A 19,382-nucleotide genomic window follows, 5' to 3' on the forward strand; every position below is an offset into this window, starting at 1 on the left:
ATAACACATTATATCCAGTCATGTCCATCTCAAATTTTGAAACAACAAACAATGGATTAGACTTAAGTCTATTTTAATTGATCACAACCTATCGTATCTAGCTCATCAAACGGGACCTTGGGTTTTGAGTTGCGATAGAGGAATGGTCGGTTGAGCTTATAGAATGAAGCCTAATAATTTAAAAAAATAAAATTAATGAACACATTCACCCCTACTAGTACTACGGTTTAGTAGTATTCCTCTTTATTGGTAAGTGAGATGTCTTAGGTTCGATTCTAGCTAAAGACGGATTTTAACCACATTATTACTAGCTCATTATAAGGCTCAGCCCACTTCTCCACCCCTTATATAGATAATATAGTTTGTTAAAAAGAAAAAAAAGCACACATTCACTCCCAGTTTGGTTTGAACCGGATTTTTGAAAGCAAAAACTAGAAACTGAACTGTTTTAGGCCGCTTTGTTCCGGTTTTGGTTTTGGTCAACTAGGTTAATTTCGGCTAATTGACTCGGTTTGTTTCGGTTCTCAATTCACCGGTTTTTTCTTCTCGCCCATAATTTGAATGATGCTGGAGGACTAATATTCACAGCCGAGTACTTTTAGTCCTGTAATTTACAAGAAGCATTCTCAAGGAGAAACGAAGAATTCCACCACCCCATCTCAAACCTTGCTAATGACCACACGATTAAACAGCTGACATGTTTCCACGTTTGTAATTTGCCATATGAAAGGCCATTGACTGTTCAACTGAGTTTTTTGCGTGGTCTAGTTGAATACAAAAACATGTCCACTAGTATTGTCAAATCTCAAGCTGTCTGAGAAGCATGCCATGAATTTTCATTTTCATCACCATATAAAGAAAAAGATAATGTTCTCTTGTTAATGAGGCGTTGCCAAGCTGCTAATAGCTTGCGTTTTTAATTACTTAAGCTACAAATTATTTGAATTTGTATTCAAATACACAATTTAATATAATATATCTAACCCTGCGTAAAGCGGGAGTCTTGTACACTGGGTACGACCTTTTTAACTATTACACGACAAAGAAAAATCATCATAGCAATATTTGAGTATTTTATATGGGGGAGGGGAGGGTGACATTTTAAGTCCAAAAGAACATTATCTGTGACAAAGTAACAAGAAGGAGATTGAGGAGTTGATAACCCCACGCTACCCTATGCCTGCCACAATATTTTCTCCTTAGCTTCTCATCACCACAAACAAATGTTATATATATATATTGCCTCCAGTTAGCCTCTTATACTCTTTTTTCATTAGCACCCTCCAATGGCTATCTTAACCCAAACCAAGTTCCTCCCAAGTCCCAAAAACCAACTCCACACTTCCCACACTCCAATCCTCCGCACTCGAGTGCATTGCTCCGCCACCAACACCACTACCAAGGCGAACCCCAGCCCGGAAAAGCTAGTCATCAAACCGCCACTACAGTGGCTCGAGCCCTCACCCTCACCCTCACCCTCACCCTCACCCGCCCTACTCAGAGACACTCACACCACCATCCGTCCTCCACGACCCAATGACCCAAGTTTGCTATCCACATGGTCTCACCGTACATGGGTGGCAAGTGGGTGCACTACTGTCCTTGTTTCTCTAGCCAAGTCCATAACTTGTGCAGCTGATTCACACATATGGCTCGAGCCCATTTTGGCAGGCTTGGTTGGGTATGTGCTGGCAGACCTTGGGTCCGGAGTGTACCATTGGGGCATTGACAATTATGGCGATGCCTCGACTCCAATTTTTGGCGTCCAGATCGAAGCGTTCCAAGGCCATCATAAGTGGCCTTGGACAATCACTAAGCGCCAATTTGCCAACAATTTACATGCCTTAGCTCGCGTGGTGACTTTCATTGTGCTTCCTATAAACCTTGTGTGTGATGATCCGGTTGTTAATGGGTTTGTTGCAATGTGCTCCGGCTCCATTATGTTTAGCCAACAGTTTCATGCTTGGGCTCACGGCACTAAAAGCCGCCTGCCACCGCTCGTGGTGGCGTTGCAAGATTTAGGAGTCTTGGTATCCCGGTCGCAACATGCAGCACACCATCGGCAGCCTTATAACAACAATTACTGCATTGTAAGTGGGATTTGGAATGAGCTTTTGGATCAGCACAAGGTTTTCGAGGCATTGGAGATGATCTTGTATTTTAACCTAGGGTTAAGACCCAGGTCTTGGAGTGAGCCTACCTCTGAATGGACTGAAGAAATTGAGACTGCTTCACAACTTCCAGCCCAATGAACCTTTTTGTTCTTTTGGGGATTTTAATTAAAGCGGGTGATTTCCACACTCACATTTTCAATTCCAACAGTCCTCGATTCTATCTACCCAGTACATTGAATAATTCATAGGAGAATGAACGACGGAACTAAAGAGAGGAGTGTCGGAGGTGAATAGGGAAGGGCAGAAAGTGCGGAAATCACTTCCCGTAATTGATTACCCACCATTTCTTCAGTTCACAGAATTATTTACTCACTGCATATGTATAATGCAGTATTTCTTTCAAAAGATTAGTTGATGTCTATGTATGTGATCACCAGTTATTGTATCAGCTTCATCTAGTTCAAGATTCATGTATCAAGAAAACACGCAACTTTCAAATGCAAACGTCTTCTTTATACCATGAAATACATTATCCAGCAGCAGTCTGTTGAACCAACTAGTATTACAAAAGGAAAATACAAATAAATCACAAATGTTTGGGTATGCACCTATAACCCTTTTGAACTCCATTATGTTGAGAAATTTCGTGTTTGTTAACTGTCGGCTCCTAGTGGAGTGGAGATGGAAGATACACAGGGGAACCAATATCGGCGTACACCATCTTTGTGACCATCATCAATCATTGCAAGACCCTCCTGAGAAAATCAATGGTTTATTGAGCCCCAGGAGTCCTACTATACATATAAAATAGACTAAAGGGCAAGAGTGAGGATACTAATATGAGTAGATTAGTAAATGTCATCAACTTACATCTAATAAAGTGTCAAAGGCATCGATTGCACGGCCAGTGGTCCAAGATAGCCGTCTCTCCACCTCAGGGACAGTCACAAAGCCTTGAGCCTAATAGAACAGAAGCGGAGCATAACCATAAATAATCAATCTATGATAAAATTTCCATGTAAAGTTAGGAGGAAGATAAAACAAAAGATTGGAACCTGGGCTAGCTCTAAAATTTCATTATGGTCTTTGTTCAACTCAGTTGGAACAGAACGAACAAGCTTTCTCTTTCCAACAGAAATAACCTCATAACCATTACCTAATACCTGAAATCAAGTAATACATGTAAGTACAATGCATCACTTAGTAAAAAATCATGCTAGTATGGTACATCGTACTGCAGGGATACGATATGATGCATTGCTTAAGAGAGAGTATATGAAATGCTTAAGAGTCAATAACGTGATAACGCGATTCCAGATCATGAAACACAGAATTTGAGATGAGGTCAAAATAAGAAGGAATTGTAAGCTTTGACGTGTACTAAACGAATTGCGTAATGTGGCATGAAGTCAGTAGAGAAAGTTATACTATTTGCTATTCATACAGTTGCAGTGACAAACTCACTTAAAGTCAACTCTTCCTCAAGATGAGATTATACTCTAACAATTATTACCATCATCGACAATGATAACAAAACTTAATATCCCTTCCAGCAATCACCAGGCAGTGTTGTCAGTCCCATGACAAAAATGTGGCATGAATTCACCGTGAACCTCTTCTAGTAAAACCGTAGAAGCAAACAATCCACTACTCTTACTGTCAGTCTGGGTGGAAATCACTTGACTAAGGTCTTCCAAACAAAGTGCCTTGTTCGCATCAACTCTGAAGGAAACTTGTACATGTAATGTATGGAAAAGCTAAAACAAATTACCTTGAGCTTGCTTATAGCACGCAGGCAATCATCCTCGGAAACAGCTTCACGGTCACTCTTCCGCCTCTGACGAAGCAGACTGCAGAGTTCCTGCAGGTTGATCAAACCCCCATTGTGGGGTCTTGTTGCCAAGCAAATGTCAACAATTTGCACCCCTGTCTAACCAAATTCGCTCCCTTTTAGATCACACATATATATCCGAACAATCTTGGCAACAACCAAATCAATTCATACCCAATTAAAGGCATGCAATGATATTAAGATGGGTACCAACCAAGTTCATAGTAGAAATCACCAATCCCCAAAAGCTCTGCCCAGAAACCCTTATTGGATGCCAAGGGATCTACTCCGACCTTCGTGCACATGTTGTGAAATTGTGATCTGAAAGCTGGGTTCTTTCGAATGTCATTCTGCATCATCCATATCAAACAGTCGATATAAACTTTGTACCACGAAGCGATATTCCTAGTCTTACGGAAGGAAGGGGAGGGTTTGAACCCGAAACGCAATGGATTAAGAGGAACAATCTATCCGCCAGGACAATCTACCACTTGCCAAACAGTAAACTTTTTTGACATAATTTGGTACTGAAATTGATTGATTGAGAAGAAAAATGGGACCTTGTGCTTTCGAGCGAAATCTTCCAACTGCGTTCGGAAAGTGGTGAGCTGCTCCTTCATGAGATCGGTTCTGATCTTGGCAACATTCTCGCCCAGCAGACGATATTGGTCCTGCAAATAAAGGACAGATTTGGGTAATCGGATTCCAGGAATTGGCGGCCGAAATCAAGGGCGGAGAAGAAGAAAAATCACAAACCCTAGAGGCAGCGGCGTTCTGCAAGCCGCCGATTCCAGGTCTCCTCCTCATCGTTGTTCTTCTTCCGCGACCCGCTTCAGTGGAGTTGAGGACGATGAGGTAGCACGGGAAGCCAACTCCCAACCATTAACTTGGCAAAATCTCAATTTTCAATAAATAGTTTTGTGGGAGTTGAATTCTTAACAATCAGAGTGGCGCAGCGGAAGCGTGGTGGGCCCATAACCCACAGGTCCCAGGATCGAAACCTGGCTCTGATATATAAACCTTTTATTTTTCGGTTTTGCTGAGCGAAACCGCAAATTTAGAGAACTCTAAGTTCCAAAATGTTGACACTTTGAAGAAAGGGAAGTGGTTCGCAGAGACCCTTTATACACTGCACAATCTTGCAAATAAAATGAGAATCAAAGGACGTTAATACACGAGTTATTATAAAGGTGGATGACCCACTTGAAGAAAAGTCACAACAGCTAACAAATATTGAAGTTGTGCTGTCTACTTTTACATTTCTTAACTTTAAAAAAGAAGATATAGTTTCTCTATATAAAGACCTATCAACTTACAAATATGATAGAGAAGCATAAATACAATGTATTGTTTCCATTACTTTGTAATTTCAGTATGATAATTGAGAGAGACCACTTCTACTATCCTGAGGATGTAGGCACACTTTCCAAACCTCGTAAATATTGTGTCTCATTTACTTTATGTTCCACTGCACACATACCGTCGGTTTCACAACACGTTATCAGCATAAGAAGCTTTCGTGTCAGTGGAAAACACAACACCATTAATCCGGTGAAGTGCTACTTACCTTTCACCTCTGTCGGCTGAAATCTCATAGATAAGAAAATCCTTTTACTTTACCTTCATACCTTAGTACGACTAATTTTCTTAAAGCTAGTATGTAGCTTGTTGTATGAATGTATATTATTATTAGCATAAGCAAAGAAAGGTACGGACATGTGTCCAGAGCCTAGGGATCAAGAAAATTGGGCCTTTGATTGTGTGAAAAAATAGAAAGAAAAGAATCAGGGTTATTGGTTTGTGTGAGATGGGTCAGCGGAATGAGGTAATGAGAACTGTCGGGTTCAATTTGTGCGTGGTCCATATTTTTTTATCCCTAGGCTCTAGACACTAAGGTTCAGAGTGGATCCAATTCCCTATTTTAGGGATTTTTTTTCTTTACACTAGAAACATGCTTAGGGCACCATTCTAAGCACACCAGCTTAAATTGGTATCCATATAAAGATTGTTTGCACTATTGGGACTCATTTGGAAATGCTTTTAAATGATTAAAAGCACTTTTGGTGTAAATGTTTTTGAAACCAATCTCATACTAAAAATCCAAATAGATCATGAAAGTGCTTCATGCAAGAAAATATATTTAGTGCTTCTTCCAAAAAGTATTCAAATGCTATTACAACCCAAAATCGATTTTATCAAAAACAATTTCAATTTTTTTAAAAACATTTCCAAACAATAATATTGGTGGCCTTCGTATTTGTCATGCCGACAAACGGAGGCAATGTAACAGTCTGAAAAATCTAACCAATTATTTTGTTTTCCAACCAAAGAAAGAAACTAATTATTTTTGTTCTTATATCTATCTTAAAATTTTAACTATTGGAAACTAAGCCATTCTCATTGCGGCGCCCAACTCCTGGTAGAGGAAATCGAGCCTTGATTCTTAATTGTTCTTTGCTCGAGAGCAACCAAACCAAAAGCCCAATAAAAAATTCATGAGTGCTCTGGAGTACATTACTCTGAATGTTTTAACCGTCATATCTTGATTTTTTCATATATCACATATATATAAATTCCGCGTAGTAAATTGGAATTGTGTCATTCACAAGTTTCTACAACTTCAAAATCCAGTGTGCATCTGTAAAGAACTCTCAATTCGAGAAGATCTCGCAAAAGATATATATTCGATTCTTTTTCACTAACTATGAAATCCTCTACCGTATTAGACAAATGACAAATTTGAACCTACGCCGATAACCCTGTAGCTTCCTTTGGTATCAAAAACAGAAAGCCAATCGGGATGAAAGTGCAGAGAATTTGAATGGCAATTCCCAAAGGAAGGTTGTCAAAAGAACCTGAAGAGATGTTCAGAACTGATGCAACGCCAGCGCCGACAAATGACCCCAACGTAGATCCTAAGTTGTTTATTGACATAAAGAGGGCAAACAGAGTCCCTTCAATTCCCGGTGGGCATAGCTGCCCAGATAAGATCAGGAACGGCATAAACCTGCAGTTCACGGGATCTTTCTTGTTAGTAAGACGGATTAAGTGATGAATAAAGATTTACTATGAGAAAGTATGCACATACTTGAATTGATTGATCGCGTCACTGAGAGCTGAGCCAAAAAGAACCATAATTTTGTCCGATATTCCGTATGAAAGATTTACTCGAGTGACTAAAACCAGATCTAGGAGTGTCAAGATCGACAAACCAAGATGAGACAACCTGCATGGATCAAGACCAATACACCATCAACAAAATAATCTCAACAGAAGGGGATAGAATATTAACAGAAGATCATTGTACTTACATCAGTATTCTTCTTAATTTCATCGTCTTTAAGTAACGATTATAGACAAAGGTTCCAAGCATGAGGCCTAACCATCCCACAACACGTGCAGTGCCCAAAAAGGATGCATCCAAGCTCAAATACTCTGTCTGATAATAAAACATAACAGTCGAGAGGTTCGGAATGGAAACGTGTGCTAGGAAAAACCAAGCCATTGGTCTGATCAGACAAAGTAAAATCAAATGTAAGCAAGATTAAAATTCAAAATATATCCACATCCTGAGAAAAATAGCAAATTATATCTCCAGGAAAAAATAAACATTTAGATTGACATCAGGACCAAGTAGCAACGATGGAAAGAAACATTTAATTTAGACTCCCTAGATCTCTCTAGAGTTTCCCCATAAATTCTAGACTCTTGGAACTTTTTATTCACGGACCAGATCATTGTGTGTTACTGTAACAATGGCAACAGATCTAGAGAGGGAAAATCTCAACGTGTTCCTTCAACTGGCATGGAAAGAAACTCAAGTAAGGTCGTACCCAGTGCACAAGGCTCCCGCTTTACGCAGGGTCTGGGAGAGGTGAATGTCGGCTAGCCTTACCCCCATTTATGGAGAGGCTGCTCCCAAGTCTCGAACCCGAGACCTACCGCTCATGGGCGAAGGCACTTGCCATCGCACCAAGTGCGACCTCTATGGAAAGAAACTCAAGTAAATAAACAAAAATTGAATTACCTCAAAATTAGTGGTTGTTTAAATGCGTGGCACAAACTATAAGTGGCTGCTTTGAGAGAGTGAAACCACCGTGAAGCCAATGAGTCTTCTTTTCCAGCAAACTCGAGTTTACCAGAAACTGATTTCTTTTGCTTGCCCTTATTGCTCTTCTTCCTCCTTGACATGGTGGTATTGGATTTCTCTGAGAAATTATCATCATCCAGAAAACTACTATTCCCATTCGCTCCATCGGAGCTTCTTGAATCAGAAGATTCAAGCAAAACTTTACTATCTACAGATTTCTCCTCAACCAAGCCACATGACAACAACTGTATGGATGGTAGAACAGAAAAAAGCAGAAAAATTGTGTGTATCTGTAAGTTGGTCAGTGCATATCCTCCTAATAAACTCCCGCATATGCCACCAAAAGCCATTGCAAACCATGATATCGACTGGAGGTCTCCAGCAAATGAGGCCCTGATAAAGGTAATTTTAAGATATCAAGTTGTATCCTTTAACACATTAACAAGGGAACAAAGATCCATGATGAACTAGACAAAATTTCAGCAGAAATAAGGGGGAATGAAATATGCACATCTTCATTTGGGGCAATACAAGACATTTACAGGGGAGCCTACTGTAGGGCCAGTTACAATCATGCTAATTCCCGAAATTAAGGCATGAAACGTAAGCAGTTCATCTGATTGCATGCCAATAGATCTTTATGTTGGCAAAGTAAGTTTGCAGGGTACTTGATATGCAACTCAAACTGCATTGCAAATAAATTGAAAGAATCTCAGTTTTGTACGTACTTTTCATGTCTTACTGCCTCAGCAATCATTGCATCAACTACTACATCTGCCATCGCTGAGCCCAGGTTCTGGACTGTTAAGAAGGTCATGAGTTGCCAACTGGAATTCCTCAATGTCGCATTCAGGCCAAGAACAAGCCATGGCACAAGAGAGAGCACAGTTGCAATCACTAAGTAGGGAACCCTTTTTCTTCCTTTTATTGGAATACAATCAGACACAATTCTGCATAAAAGACACGCAAAATCAGGTTCGAAAGAACTAATAAGAAAATGCAAATACAAAAAAGGTAGCTTTAATGCTTGGACTGCAAACTCAGGAACTGCAAGCTAGCCCCTTTTTTTTCCTTTGGGCACTCAAAGATAATCGCCATTGAGATGTGTAACTCTATGTCTAACTAACTGTATTTGCTCATGCACTCGCATGAAATGTATTAATACGTGGGCACATTGCGAAAGACAAAAAAGCATGTCCCCCATTCCGACTCTCTGAGCTACAACATAAATTCAATGCTTAGGACGACAGTACCCTTATGATAATAAGCAAAAGAATCAAGCACATCTTTTGTCACATTACATGATGATTTCTTTTTCATTAAATTACTCCAGATTTGTTTCTAAATGACTTCACTACGAAGACTAATTTGTGCTTTGAATTCAAATAAAAAAGGATGCAAACAAGCAGCACATAAAGGTTATGGAAGCTGCTATACAGAAGAAAGCCTTTTAATGCTTACATACTTAAGAACACATCTAAATTATCTAAAACATCCAAAACGTGCACGTTCCTTGTGTGTACTGAGTAACAGAAGATCCATACCCGTATAGCGGTTTAACGCTCCATGGAAAGAAAGCTATCGAAAACGCGAACTGGGAAGACGATGGAGACAACTTAAGCCTATCTTTCAGCTGGTAAGACACTGCCGTCCATACAAAGGATCTGAAACCCTACCATACATCAAACAGGCACTTATCAATCACCATACAGATTCTTCTTAAAACCAACATCCAAGAAACAATTTCACATCAATCGTGTTTAATTTCGATAATTTGAAAGATCAAAAATTTCACATGCCTCCTAATATAATATCATTCCCAACTTCTACATAAGGACACTTTCAAATACAGATCTCTCTCAAAAATCACCCAAATCAATAAAAACACAAAACCCAGCAACCCAAAACCTTAGAATCGCAATCTCCACCTCCTAGAAATGCTAAAAACCTCATTCCGCAACGCCCCAGAAAATTAATTTCCTCAAAAATCAAGAAACTAATTAAACAGCGAGATTCAAAGTACACCAGGATCAACAAAAAAGATATAATTCTAGAGAGAGAGAGAGAGAGAGAGAGAGAGAACCTGGGTGAAGTAAATCAAGCAAACGAGCCAGATGAACGAGGCGCCAAATGCAGCTCTCAACCTCGTCAGCCATTGTATCATTTTTTCTCTGGGAGCTTTGAGTTCGAGCTTATTCTGCGTCTGTCTATCGAACGCAGACAACTCAATGTTTTTTCGGTTTCTTCTTTGGAGTCTTCCAACGGTTTTCCTTTCGGCGTTAATTTGTCCGATGGACAATTTTACCCCCTATTTCGTATCTCGCTTTGTAGACTTGTAGTGGAAAGTTGCCTTTCATGGGGGAGGGGGGGGGAGAGTTTCGACATTTTGGGTGCAAATAGTTAATGGATTACACGGTTGCTGGCCACGTCCAGAGATCCTCCCATTTCTTGACACCTCAGCGCCCTGGCCCACATATAGTTAATAGATTACATGGCCGCTGGCCACGTCCAGAGGTCCTCCCATTTCTTGACACCTCAGCGCCGGGGCCCACAGTAAGTCCACGAGTCCTCACATTAATCAGAGAAGATCTTTTCCGGATTCTTTTAGTGAGGATTCTAGGGATCCATAAATCATATCTGTGAATCGTAATCAGTTTTTATCAAGTACTGTCATGATCTAAAATATCGATGATATCGTAAATATCAATAGTTTAAAAACACGAAAATTGTAAGAAAAACTTGGAAATTTTTATTGAAACTTTGCAAGATGTTTATTTAGTCAATTGTCTATTAGTTTATCACAAAAAATGGAAGGAAATGCATTGCATGATGGATTTAACTGATTTAAATTGATTATATAGCAAGCTGACAAACATTGTGAGTAGAAAATATGTAGTAATTAATGAAAGAAGTTTAAACACACCATAATCATTTATAAATAATGAATTAGTACAATATTTCACACTTTGTACATTGCATAGTAAAATACATGAGTGACTTAGTACCACATAAAGTTCCTATAAGGTTAAAAAATTTCACTATCTTCATCATCTCTATGTGTAAAGTAAGTGTATTGTGAAGAGTAGTCAGCAACCATGACAATGGCTTTCAAGAACCAAAACCCAAAAGTCAATAGAAAACCGAATACTTCGGTATTTTTCAGGATTTCGGGATTACCAAACAAATGGGATTTGGAAACCAATCCCATATTGAAAATGTCGGTATTTTTCGGAATAGTTTTGGTTTGGGATTTTTCGGTTTGGGTTTGGGACTTTTTCAGTTTGGTTTGGGATTTTCGGGAATTTTTTCCAACCCTACATGTAAGTGACCAAATAAAAAATAGAAAAATTAAAAACCACATGTCATTGACTAAGTAATTAATTGACACAATTTAAAATATACTACCACAAAAAATTTGGAATATGTGCAAATTTGTTTCTTGCAAAAAGAATTCAAAACAAAACCATATATATAAATATTTTAGCATATTTTCACAAAAACATAAGTGATATGGTGTTCAAGGTGTTGAAGGAGTCAAATGGGAGGGGTTCGAATCCTTCTATGCGCAAGATTGAGACTTTTCAGAAATTTTCAAGTATTTTTGGGTTGCATCTCGCAATAATATTGATATTTCGCCGATATTATCTATATTTTGGTCCATGAGTACTGTTTATATTTATTTTTAAATAAAATATTTAAAATGATTTCTGATTACACGATGTACGATAAACGGACACCATTCCCATATCCCTCAGCACCCGGGCCCGGAGATTTTCGACATTTTGGGGTGTATATAGTTAATAAATTACACGGCTGCTGGCCACGTCCAGAGGTCCTCCCATTTCTTGACACCTCAGCACCCGGGTCCACATATAGTTAATAGATTACATGGCTGTTGGCCACGTCCAGATGAGATTGAGACTTTTCAGAAATTTTCAAGTATTTTTGGGTTGCATCTCGCAATAATATTGATATTTCGCCGATATTATCTATATTTTGGTCCATGAGTACTGTTTATATTTATTTTTAAATAAAATATTTAAAATGATTTCTGATTACACGATGTACGATAAACGGACACCATTCCCATATCCCTCAGCACCCGGGCCCGGAGATTTTCGACATTTTGGGGTGTATATAGTTAATAGATTACACGGCTGCTGGCCACGTCCAGAGGTCCTCCCATTTCTTGACACCTCAGCACCCGGGTCCACATATAGTTAATAGATTACATGGCTGTTGGCCACGTCCAGAGGTCCTCCCATTTCTTGACACCTCAGCGCCATGGCCCACAGTAAGTCCACGAGTCCTCACATTAATCAGAGAAGATCTTCTCCAGATCATTTTAGTGAGGATTCTAGGGATCCGTGAATCGTATCTGTTCATCGTAATCAGTTTTTGTCAAGTACTGTTTATATTTATTTTTAAATAAAAATATTTAAAATGATTTCTGATTACATGATGTACGATAAACAAACACCATTCACGAATCCCCTGGAATCCCTACAAAGAGGATCCGATGAGGATCCGAACTCCACATTAATGGACCATGAACTACAAGTTGGCTAACTGATAATGGTTTAATATTATTATTCAACTTATGTGGTTTTTAGATTCGAATTTTGTGGCGAATTCGAAAGCTTATAATTTTTACAAGGGAGAAATGACAAGGAGACTCTTTTAAAATGTAATTTTTTATAATTTTTTTGTCATTTTATAATTTAACGTTAATTTCTATATCAATATTATGAAATATTGTGTCAAAAATATAAGGTAGCAGAGAATTTATGAAGAGTCTCCATAGCTCTTTTTATAAGGATAATATTAGCATTCTCTCTTTGGGGGAGGAGCTTATTCATTCACTTGCAATTACTGTTTCTTCATCATAAAAATTGCCCAATTGACAATTCTTAATCTTCATTTAGAATAAACCAACAAAATATCATTCGAACCAGAGATCGTTTAGTCATTAAAATATATCAAATAAATCAATAATGTAGGTATCAAATAGCATATTTATAATGAACGTTGACTTATTTGATATATTTGGATGACTAAATGATCTCCAATTTGAATGATTTTTCGTAGCAATGAAAGTAACAGATTAAACGGTTCTGATCATGAAATTTTTATGGTAAAAATACGTTATTTGTAAGTGGTGGAATGAGTTCATCCTTGCATAAATAAAATAGCATTATCCCTTTTATAATACTTTGAGCTCTAAGTTAATTGGTATTTTTCTTCTTCTAATGGTAAAAAGATGTTTCGAATTTGGCAATTTGACTGTTTCAATGATTCTACAATTTTCGGTTGCCAAAAAATTATAGGCCTATTGAAAAATGGGTATATACGTGCTATATATAATAAGTTTATAGCAAGATTTATTTTTGGATTGCCAGTTTAGAGTTAAATTGGCTTCGGCTGAGAAATGAAGATAATCCAAATTCATAACTTAGGGCATCGAAAAAGAACTTTGGCTAAAGAGAGATGCTTCTAAGTGCTTTTACAACCTAAGAAACTTTTGTTTCGAACATTTTCATAATTCATAAACAAGAAAATTGTAGCAATGATCATTTAACTTTAATTCAATAGGAGCAATAGTCCTTCAAGTGAAAATCAATGACCATTGGTCTCTTAACTTATCAAAATATGCAGCTATGGTCATTTTTGTTAATTCCGTCAGAAATTCGTCAAAATGAGTTATGTTAGAAGGATCATTGCTACAATTGGGTTAAAGTTGAGGGACCATTGCTCCAACTGGGTTTCAGTTGAAGTTGAGAGACCATTGCTCCAATTGGATTAAAGTTGAGAGATCATTGCTCCAATTGAATTAAAGTTGATGAATCATTGCTATAATTTCCTCTTCATAAACGTTCTTTATTTATTATGTGAAAGGACTTTTTTGAAAAGCACTCCCAAACAGCTGTAGAATTTTCCAGGTCAACGAACCGAGGGCCCACTCCAACAACACCGATACTGTTCCCACTTTACCACCCAGTCAATCCTCAGGTGTGAGATTTTATTACAAAACGTCTCGGTATTAATTAGAGTAAGATAATTCTATTTAAATTGCTTTCTCTTTGGCACTCATACCCAGTGTCATATTAGAGCAGTTCCAACGGGGGTGAGAAAGGCCAACACCCAGCCAAAAAACCAGCCCGGCACCCAGTGAAACCACTCCAGGTGCCGAATGCCAACGAGATAGCTTTTGTAGGCAACAAAACCATACTGAAATTGGACAAGGATTGTCTACCCTCCCACTTCCGGTGCCCTCCCGTGCCTTCCTGTTTGTGTGGTCACGGTTAAGCCACGTCAACATTTTATATTACTATTCATTTTTGTCTTATTATCTGTATAAAAAACAATATAAAATGTTAACGTGACTTAACCGTGACCACACAAAATAAGAGGGAGCCGGAAGTGGGAGCAGTGACAGAGCCAGGATTTCGGGTTAGGAGGGGCCGCTCACAAATATTAAAAAAAAAATTAAATCGATAGTAGTTACAAAATTGTTAACCAAAACATCATAGTATATAGAAAAGTAACCAAAATTCAAAATAACTTAGCATCGATAATATTACATATTTCCAATAATTAAAATAATTATCCTCGACGAGTTTTCATAATTTGAAACCGTTGCATAGTATATATATGCTAATTTTACAAACTAAAACAAATTAGGCAAATAATTAAGAGAAATTGCAAGACATCAATTTAATCATAATTTATAAACAAAAAATTGTACGAGAAATTGAGAGTAAAATACATACTTTGGGTTGTTGATCAATTAAATAAACTTCAATGTCTTTTCTTTGATGGAATGATGGAATAATGAAATTCTTCTTTAATCTATTAAAATATATATATATATATATATATATATATATATATATATATTATTTGTTAAATTAATTTACAATTGTAGATGACAACATATATGAATTAGCAAATTGCAAAAAAATTGAAAATGACAACTTTGGAGATTTGAAGTTCATACCTTTGAGGATCATGGAAATTGAATATTGATTGAAAAGTAATACATAAATATCATGTAAGATCCCACATCGCCTAGGGAATGGATCATGTAAGCCTTATATGTATATTCTCATCTCTACATAGCACGAGGCTTTTTGGGAGCTCACTAGCTTCAGGTTCCATCGGAACTCCGAAGTTAAGCGAGTTCGCTCGAGAGCAATCCCAGGATGGGTGACCCATTGGGAAGTTGCTCGTGAGTTCCCAGAAACAAAACCGTGAGGGCGTGGTCGGGGCCCAAAGCGGACAATATCGTGCTATGGTGGAGTCGAGCCTGAGATGTGATAGGGGCCCAAGCCGAGATGTGTCAATTTGGTATCAAAGCCAATCCCCGGCCGGAAATGTGCCGACAAGCACGTCTGGCCCCTAAGGGGGGTGGATTGTAAGATCCCACATCGCGCCAGGGAGTGGATCATGTACACCTTATATGTATATTCTCATCTCTACCTAGCACGAGGCCTTTTGGGAGCTCACTAGCTTCGGGTTCCATCGGAATTCCGAAGTTAAGCGAGTTCGCGCGAGAGCAATTCTAGGATGGGTGACCCACTGGGAAGTTGCTCGTGAGTTCCCAGAAATAAAACCGTGAGGGCGTGGTCAAGGTCCAAAGCGGACAATATCGTGCTATGACGAAGTCGAGCTCGGGATGTGACATATCAACCTTAACCCAGACTGGCAGACTGCAGTCGACTAGAAACTTGGAGAATAATAAAATACTAATTTTTAGTATTGGGAAAATGAATAGAAGTGTTGGAAGTTGGAATAGATAGGCTTTAGGGTTAGACTAGATTACATAAAGGGAAATTTTATTTGAACTCACCTTTTGTATCTCAACACCTAGCTTACTTTTTATACCCACATTTTACATTATCTCTTTACAACCAACGTTATTTTCGAAACCGCCCTTACTTATCAAAACTCAACTCAATCAAACTTCTTTTTACACCCAACTCAATCTACTTAAAAATAAAAAATAAAACCCTAACCAGCCCATCATCTCCATGGAGCAAAGCCCCTTCTCTCTCTCTTTAAAAAATCCTTCCATCTCCCATGGTTGTCATTCTACACCCCCATCTACTCATCCGTAGTCATCCAAACCTCTTCCTCTTCCTTTTCTTCATCATTTGACATCTCTAAATTTCTAGAGCACTAATTAGCTTAATAATTGGTATGTGTTTGATCGATTGGTTCAATTTTTACGTATTGATTCCTTTTTCTTTTCAATTAAATGAGCTTCTGGTTAGAGTGTTTAATGAGTTTGGTATGTTTCAATTAAATGAGAATCTTCTAGACTCTATATTCCTATCTGTGGTAGAAAAATGGGTACATCCATGATAACTTTTGGTAGATCAATGAATATTTTTAAGCGTGGATATATATATATATTTTTTTGTCGAAACCGTGGATATTTATTAGATACAAAAGTTGCAGACATCAATTTACATTACATTGAATTGTGGCTAAAAAGTATATCACCCTTGCACGTTTTAAAGGCGAACTCATAGCTAAGCAGTTTTTATTGTGGATCAAAACTTCGGGAATTGATCTAACCTGGATGTGTAATTGAGTTTATGCATTTTAATGATTAAACTAATAAATATTTCAACCACATATGAATTTAATATCGTAGTATCTTTTAGCCTCTATATGCTACAAAAGTTGCGGACAAAAATTCACAATACATAGAATTGTGGTAAAAAAGTATATTGCCCTTACACATTTTATAGGTAAACTCACAGGTAAGCAATTTTTATTGTTGACCAAAACTTCGGGAATTGATCTAACTTGAATGTATAATTGAGCTTATGCATTTTAATGATTAAATTCATAAATATCTTGACCGCATATGAATTTAACATCGTAGTGTCTTTTAGCCTTTATATTGGTATCTGTGGCAAAAAAATGGGTATCTCCATGAGAAAATATTGTAGATCAATGAATATTTTCAATCTGAATATTTATTAGATACCAAAAATTGTAAGTCTATTTGTGAAATTCTAATTCAATGCCACGTACAATATTTGTTATGATATATGTTGATGCACAAAACCGGAGAGATCTTGGAATAACGTAAATCCGACCGTTAATATGCAAGAAAGTAAATAACACAAGATGTATCGTGGTTCACCCCAATGTTTGGGCTACATCCACACTGATTGTATTTCTCTGTAAGAGCTTGATTGTGAAGGAGAGAGCATGAGATAGCTTAGAGCTTAGGGGATGTGAGGAGGCTTCTGAGGGTGAGAGTGAGGCTCTCTCCAATTGTGAGGGTGAGGGGTCCTTTTATAGAATAAGGGCTCCTCACTTATTACATATTTGCCCCTTTCTTTATTACATAATTACATTTAAGTCCCCCGAGTATTTATACGAGGTCTAAATACGGAAGCCCTAAGTATGGTACAAACAGTAGTCCCCCAAGTCTTCAGTCAAGAGAGTCTTTTGGCTGGAGACCTGAAATTTAGTCCATGTGTGAGCCGAAGTAACTAGATGTCATCTAGAACTGATACTCGATATGAGGTGGTGCCCAATCTGAAATGATGCTCAACTAGAAGTAGCACATGTTGCGAGGCTGCTTTGCTTGTGGCTTATGATGCCTTGGTTGGCTCGGCTGGTGGCGTTGAAGGTGAGGGAATCACTTTTATAGAATAAAGGCTCGCTTCTCAATACATAAATGATGGGCTAGAGTCGATGCTCGCGGCGAGGCGGTTGCTCAGCAGGTGGCGATGTTCTCTAATGGTGGTGAGGAAGTCCCTTTTATAAAATAAGGGTTCGCTCCTCAATACATAAATGATGGGCTATGTGTGATGCTCGCGGCGAGGCGGTTGCTCAGCAGGCGGCGATGCTCTCTAAAGAAGGTGAGAGAGTCATTTTTATAAAATAAGGGCTCGCTCCTTAGTACATGAATAATGCGTTAGAAGTAATGCTAGCGGCGATGCGGTTGCTCAGGAGGCGGCGATGCTCTCTAATAAAGGTGAGGGAATCCCTTTTATAAAATAAGGACTCGCTCCTCAGTACATGAATAATGGGTTAGGAATGATGCTCGCGGCAAGGCGGTTGCTCAGCAGGCGGCGTTGCTCTATAATGATGGTGATGGAGTCCCTTTTATAAAATAAGGGTTCGCTCCTCAATACATAAATAATGGGCTAAGTCCCTCAAGTATTTTTCATGAGGCCCAGTTGAGGCCCAATATATGGTACATAATGTAGTCCCCCAAGTCTTCGGTCAATAGAGGTTGTTGGCTGGAGACTTCAAATTCAATCCATGTATAGGCCGAAATGGCGGTTGTTCGGAGGCGGTCTTTGTAGACCATGCACGGAAGCTTTGTAGGTGAAGCTTTGCAAGTTGAAGTAGAGCTCTGTAAATGAAACTTTTGAAGCTGGAACTTTTGTAAATGAAGCTTTTGAAGCTAGAACTATGTAAATGAAGCGTTTGAAGCTAGAGCTCTGTAAATGAAGCTTTGGAAGCTGATTGACATGAGTGATGCTCATGAATGTTTATGTTGATTGACATGAGTGATGCTTATGGATGTTGACATGAGTGATGCTCATGAATGTTGACATGAATGATGGTCATGAATGTTTATGTATGATTGTCATGAGTGATGCTCATGAATGTTTATGTATGAATGACATGAGTGGTGCTCATGTATAGTTTTGGAGTACTGGACGTACTTTTGATCACCTAGTGGGTGATAATAGCGGCAGGCTGCCGAATAATTTTATAGTACTGGGCGTACTTTTGATCACCTGGTTGGTGATAATAGCGGCAGGTTGCTAAATAATTTTGGAGTACTGAGCGTAATTTTGATTACCTGGTTGGTGATAATAGCGGCAGGTTGCCGAATAATTTTGAAGTACTGTGCGTACTTTTGATCACCTAGTTGGTGATAATAGCGATAGGTTGCCGAATAATTTTGAAGTACTGGGCGTACTTTTGATCACCTGGTTAGTGATAATAGAGGGTCTGGCTCTTTTGGGCATATGGGCCTTTGCCCTCCACATAATATTCCAGCCCATTATTTTGGGCTTGCCTTTTTTTATTTTATTTTAATTACCCTCTGATGGGGTTTATACAGATGTCTCCGAAAGATAAGAAAAATAAATCACATCATACAAAAACAAGAAAAGTAAATCACATCATTCTGGTAGGGTGTTTATTCCTTGCTTTTGCTTTCTCTTTTACTTTCTCTTTTGATTTTGCTTTTGTTTTCTCCTTTCTTTTTGCTTTTGTTTCTCCCACTCCTGTTCTTTCTCTTTTCTCTTTTGGCAGATGGCAGACAACGCCAAAGTGGAATAATGGTATTGTTGTAAGACAGCTT

The 19,382-nt window shown here is 38.4% G+C and overlaps 3 protein-coding genes and 1 non-coding gene across 4 annotated transcripts; 2 read left to right on the top strand and 2 right to left on the bottom strand.

Annotated features, from left to right (window-relative positions):
• The first annotated feature begins 1,147 nt into the window (after nucleotides 1–1,147).
• On the top strand, nucleotides 1,148–2,639 carry LOC103434694 (fatty acid desaturase 4, chloroplastic-like). Its single transcript, XM_008373042.4, has one exon. It carries the CDS (start codon nucleotides 1,287–1,289, stop codon nucleotides 2,250–2,252), a length of 966 nt encoding a protein of 321 aa, XP_008371264.1. The 5' UTR covers nucleotides 1,148–1,286; the 3' UTR covers nucleotides 2,253–2,639.
• LOC103434696 (vacuolar protein sorting-associated protein 22 homolog 1-like) lies at nucleotides 2,606–4,924 on the bottom strand. Its single transcript, XM_008373043.4, has 7 exons — nucleotides 4,702–4,924; nucleotides 4,506–4,616; nucleotides 4,160–4,295; nucleotides 3,886–4,040; nucleotides 3,170–3,277; nucleotides 2,985–3,074; nucleotides 2,606–2,869 (listed from the first exon to the last, which is right to left on the bottom strand). The coding sequence occupies exons 1-7, from the start codon at nucleotides 4,750–4,752 to the stop codon at nucleotides 2,768–2,770; spliced, it is 753 nt and encodes a 250-aa protein (XP_008371265.3). The 5' UTR covers nucleotides 4,753–4,924; the 3' UTR covers nucleotides 2,606–2,767.
• On the top strand, nucleotides 4,887–4,958 carry TRNAM-CAU (transfer RNA methionine (anticodon CAU)). Its single transcript has one exon. It is a non-coding gene; the product is annotated as a tRNA-Met (tRNA).
• A 1,511-nt stretch (nucleotides 4,959–6,469) lies between these two features.
• On the bottom strand, nucleotides 6,470–10,362 carry LOC103434693 (probable folate-biopterin transporter 4). The gene is made up of 7 exons (XM_008373041.4): nucleotides 10,119–10,362; nucleotides 9,580–9,707; nucleotides 8,764–8,985; nucleotides 7,973–8,428; nucleotides 7,257–7,454; nucleotides 7,034–7,171; nucleotides 6,470–6,952 (listed from the first exon to the last, which is right to left on the bottom strand). Exons 1-7 carry the CDS (start codon nucleotides 10,197–10,199, stop codon nucleotides 6,691–6,693), a joined length of 1,485 nt encoding a protein of 494 aa, XP_008371263.1. The 5' UTR covers nucleotides 10,200–10,362; the 3' UTR covers nucleotides 6,470–6,690.
• Between the last annotated feature and the right edge of the window lie 9,020 nt (nucleotides 10,363–19,382).

Source organism: Malus domestica, chromosome 03, assembly GCF_042453785.1.
Source record: "Malus domestica chromosome 03, GDT2T_hap1".
NCBI classification, from domain to species: domain Eukaryota; kingdom Viridiplantae; phylum Streptophyta; class Magnoliopsida; order Rosales; family Rosaceae; genus Malus; species Malus domestica.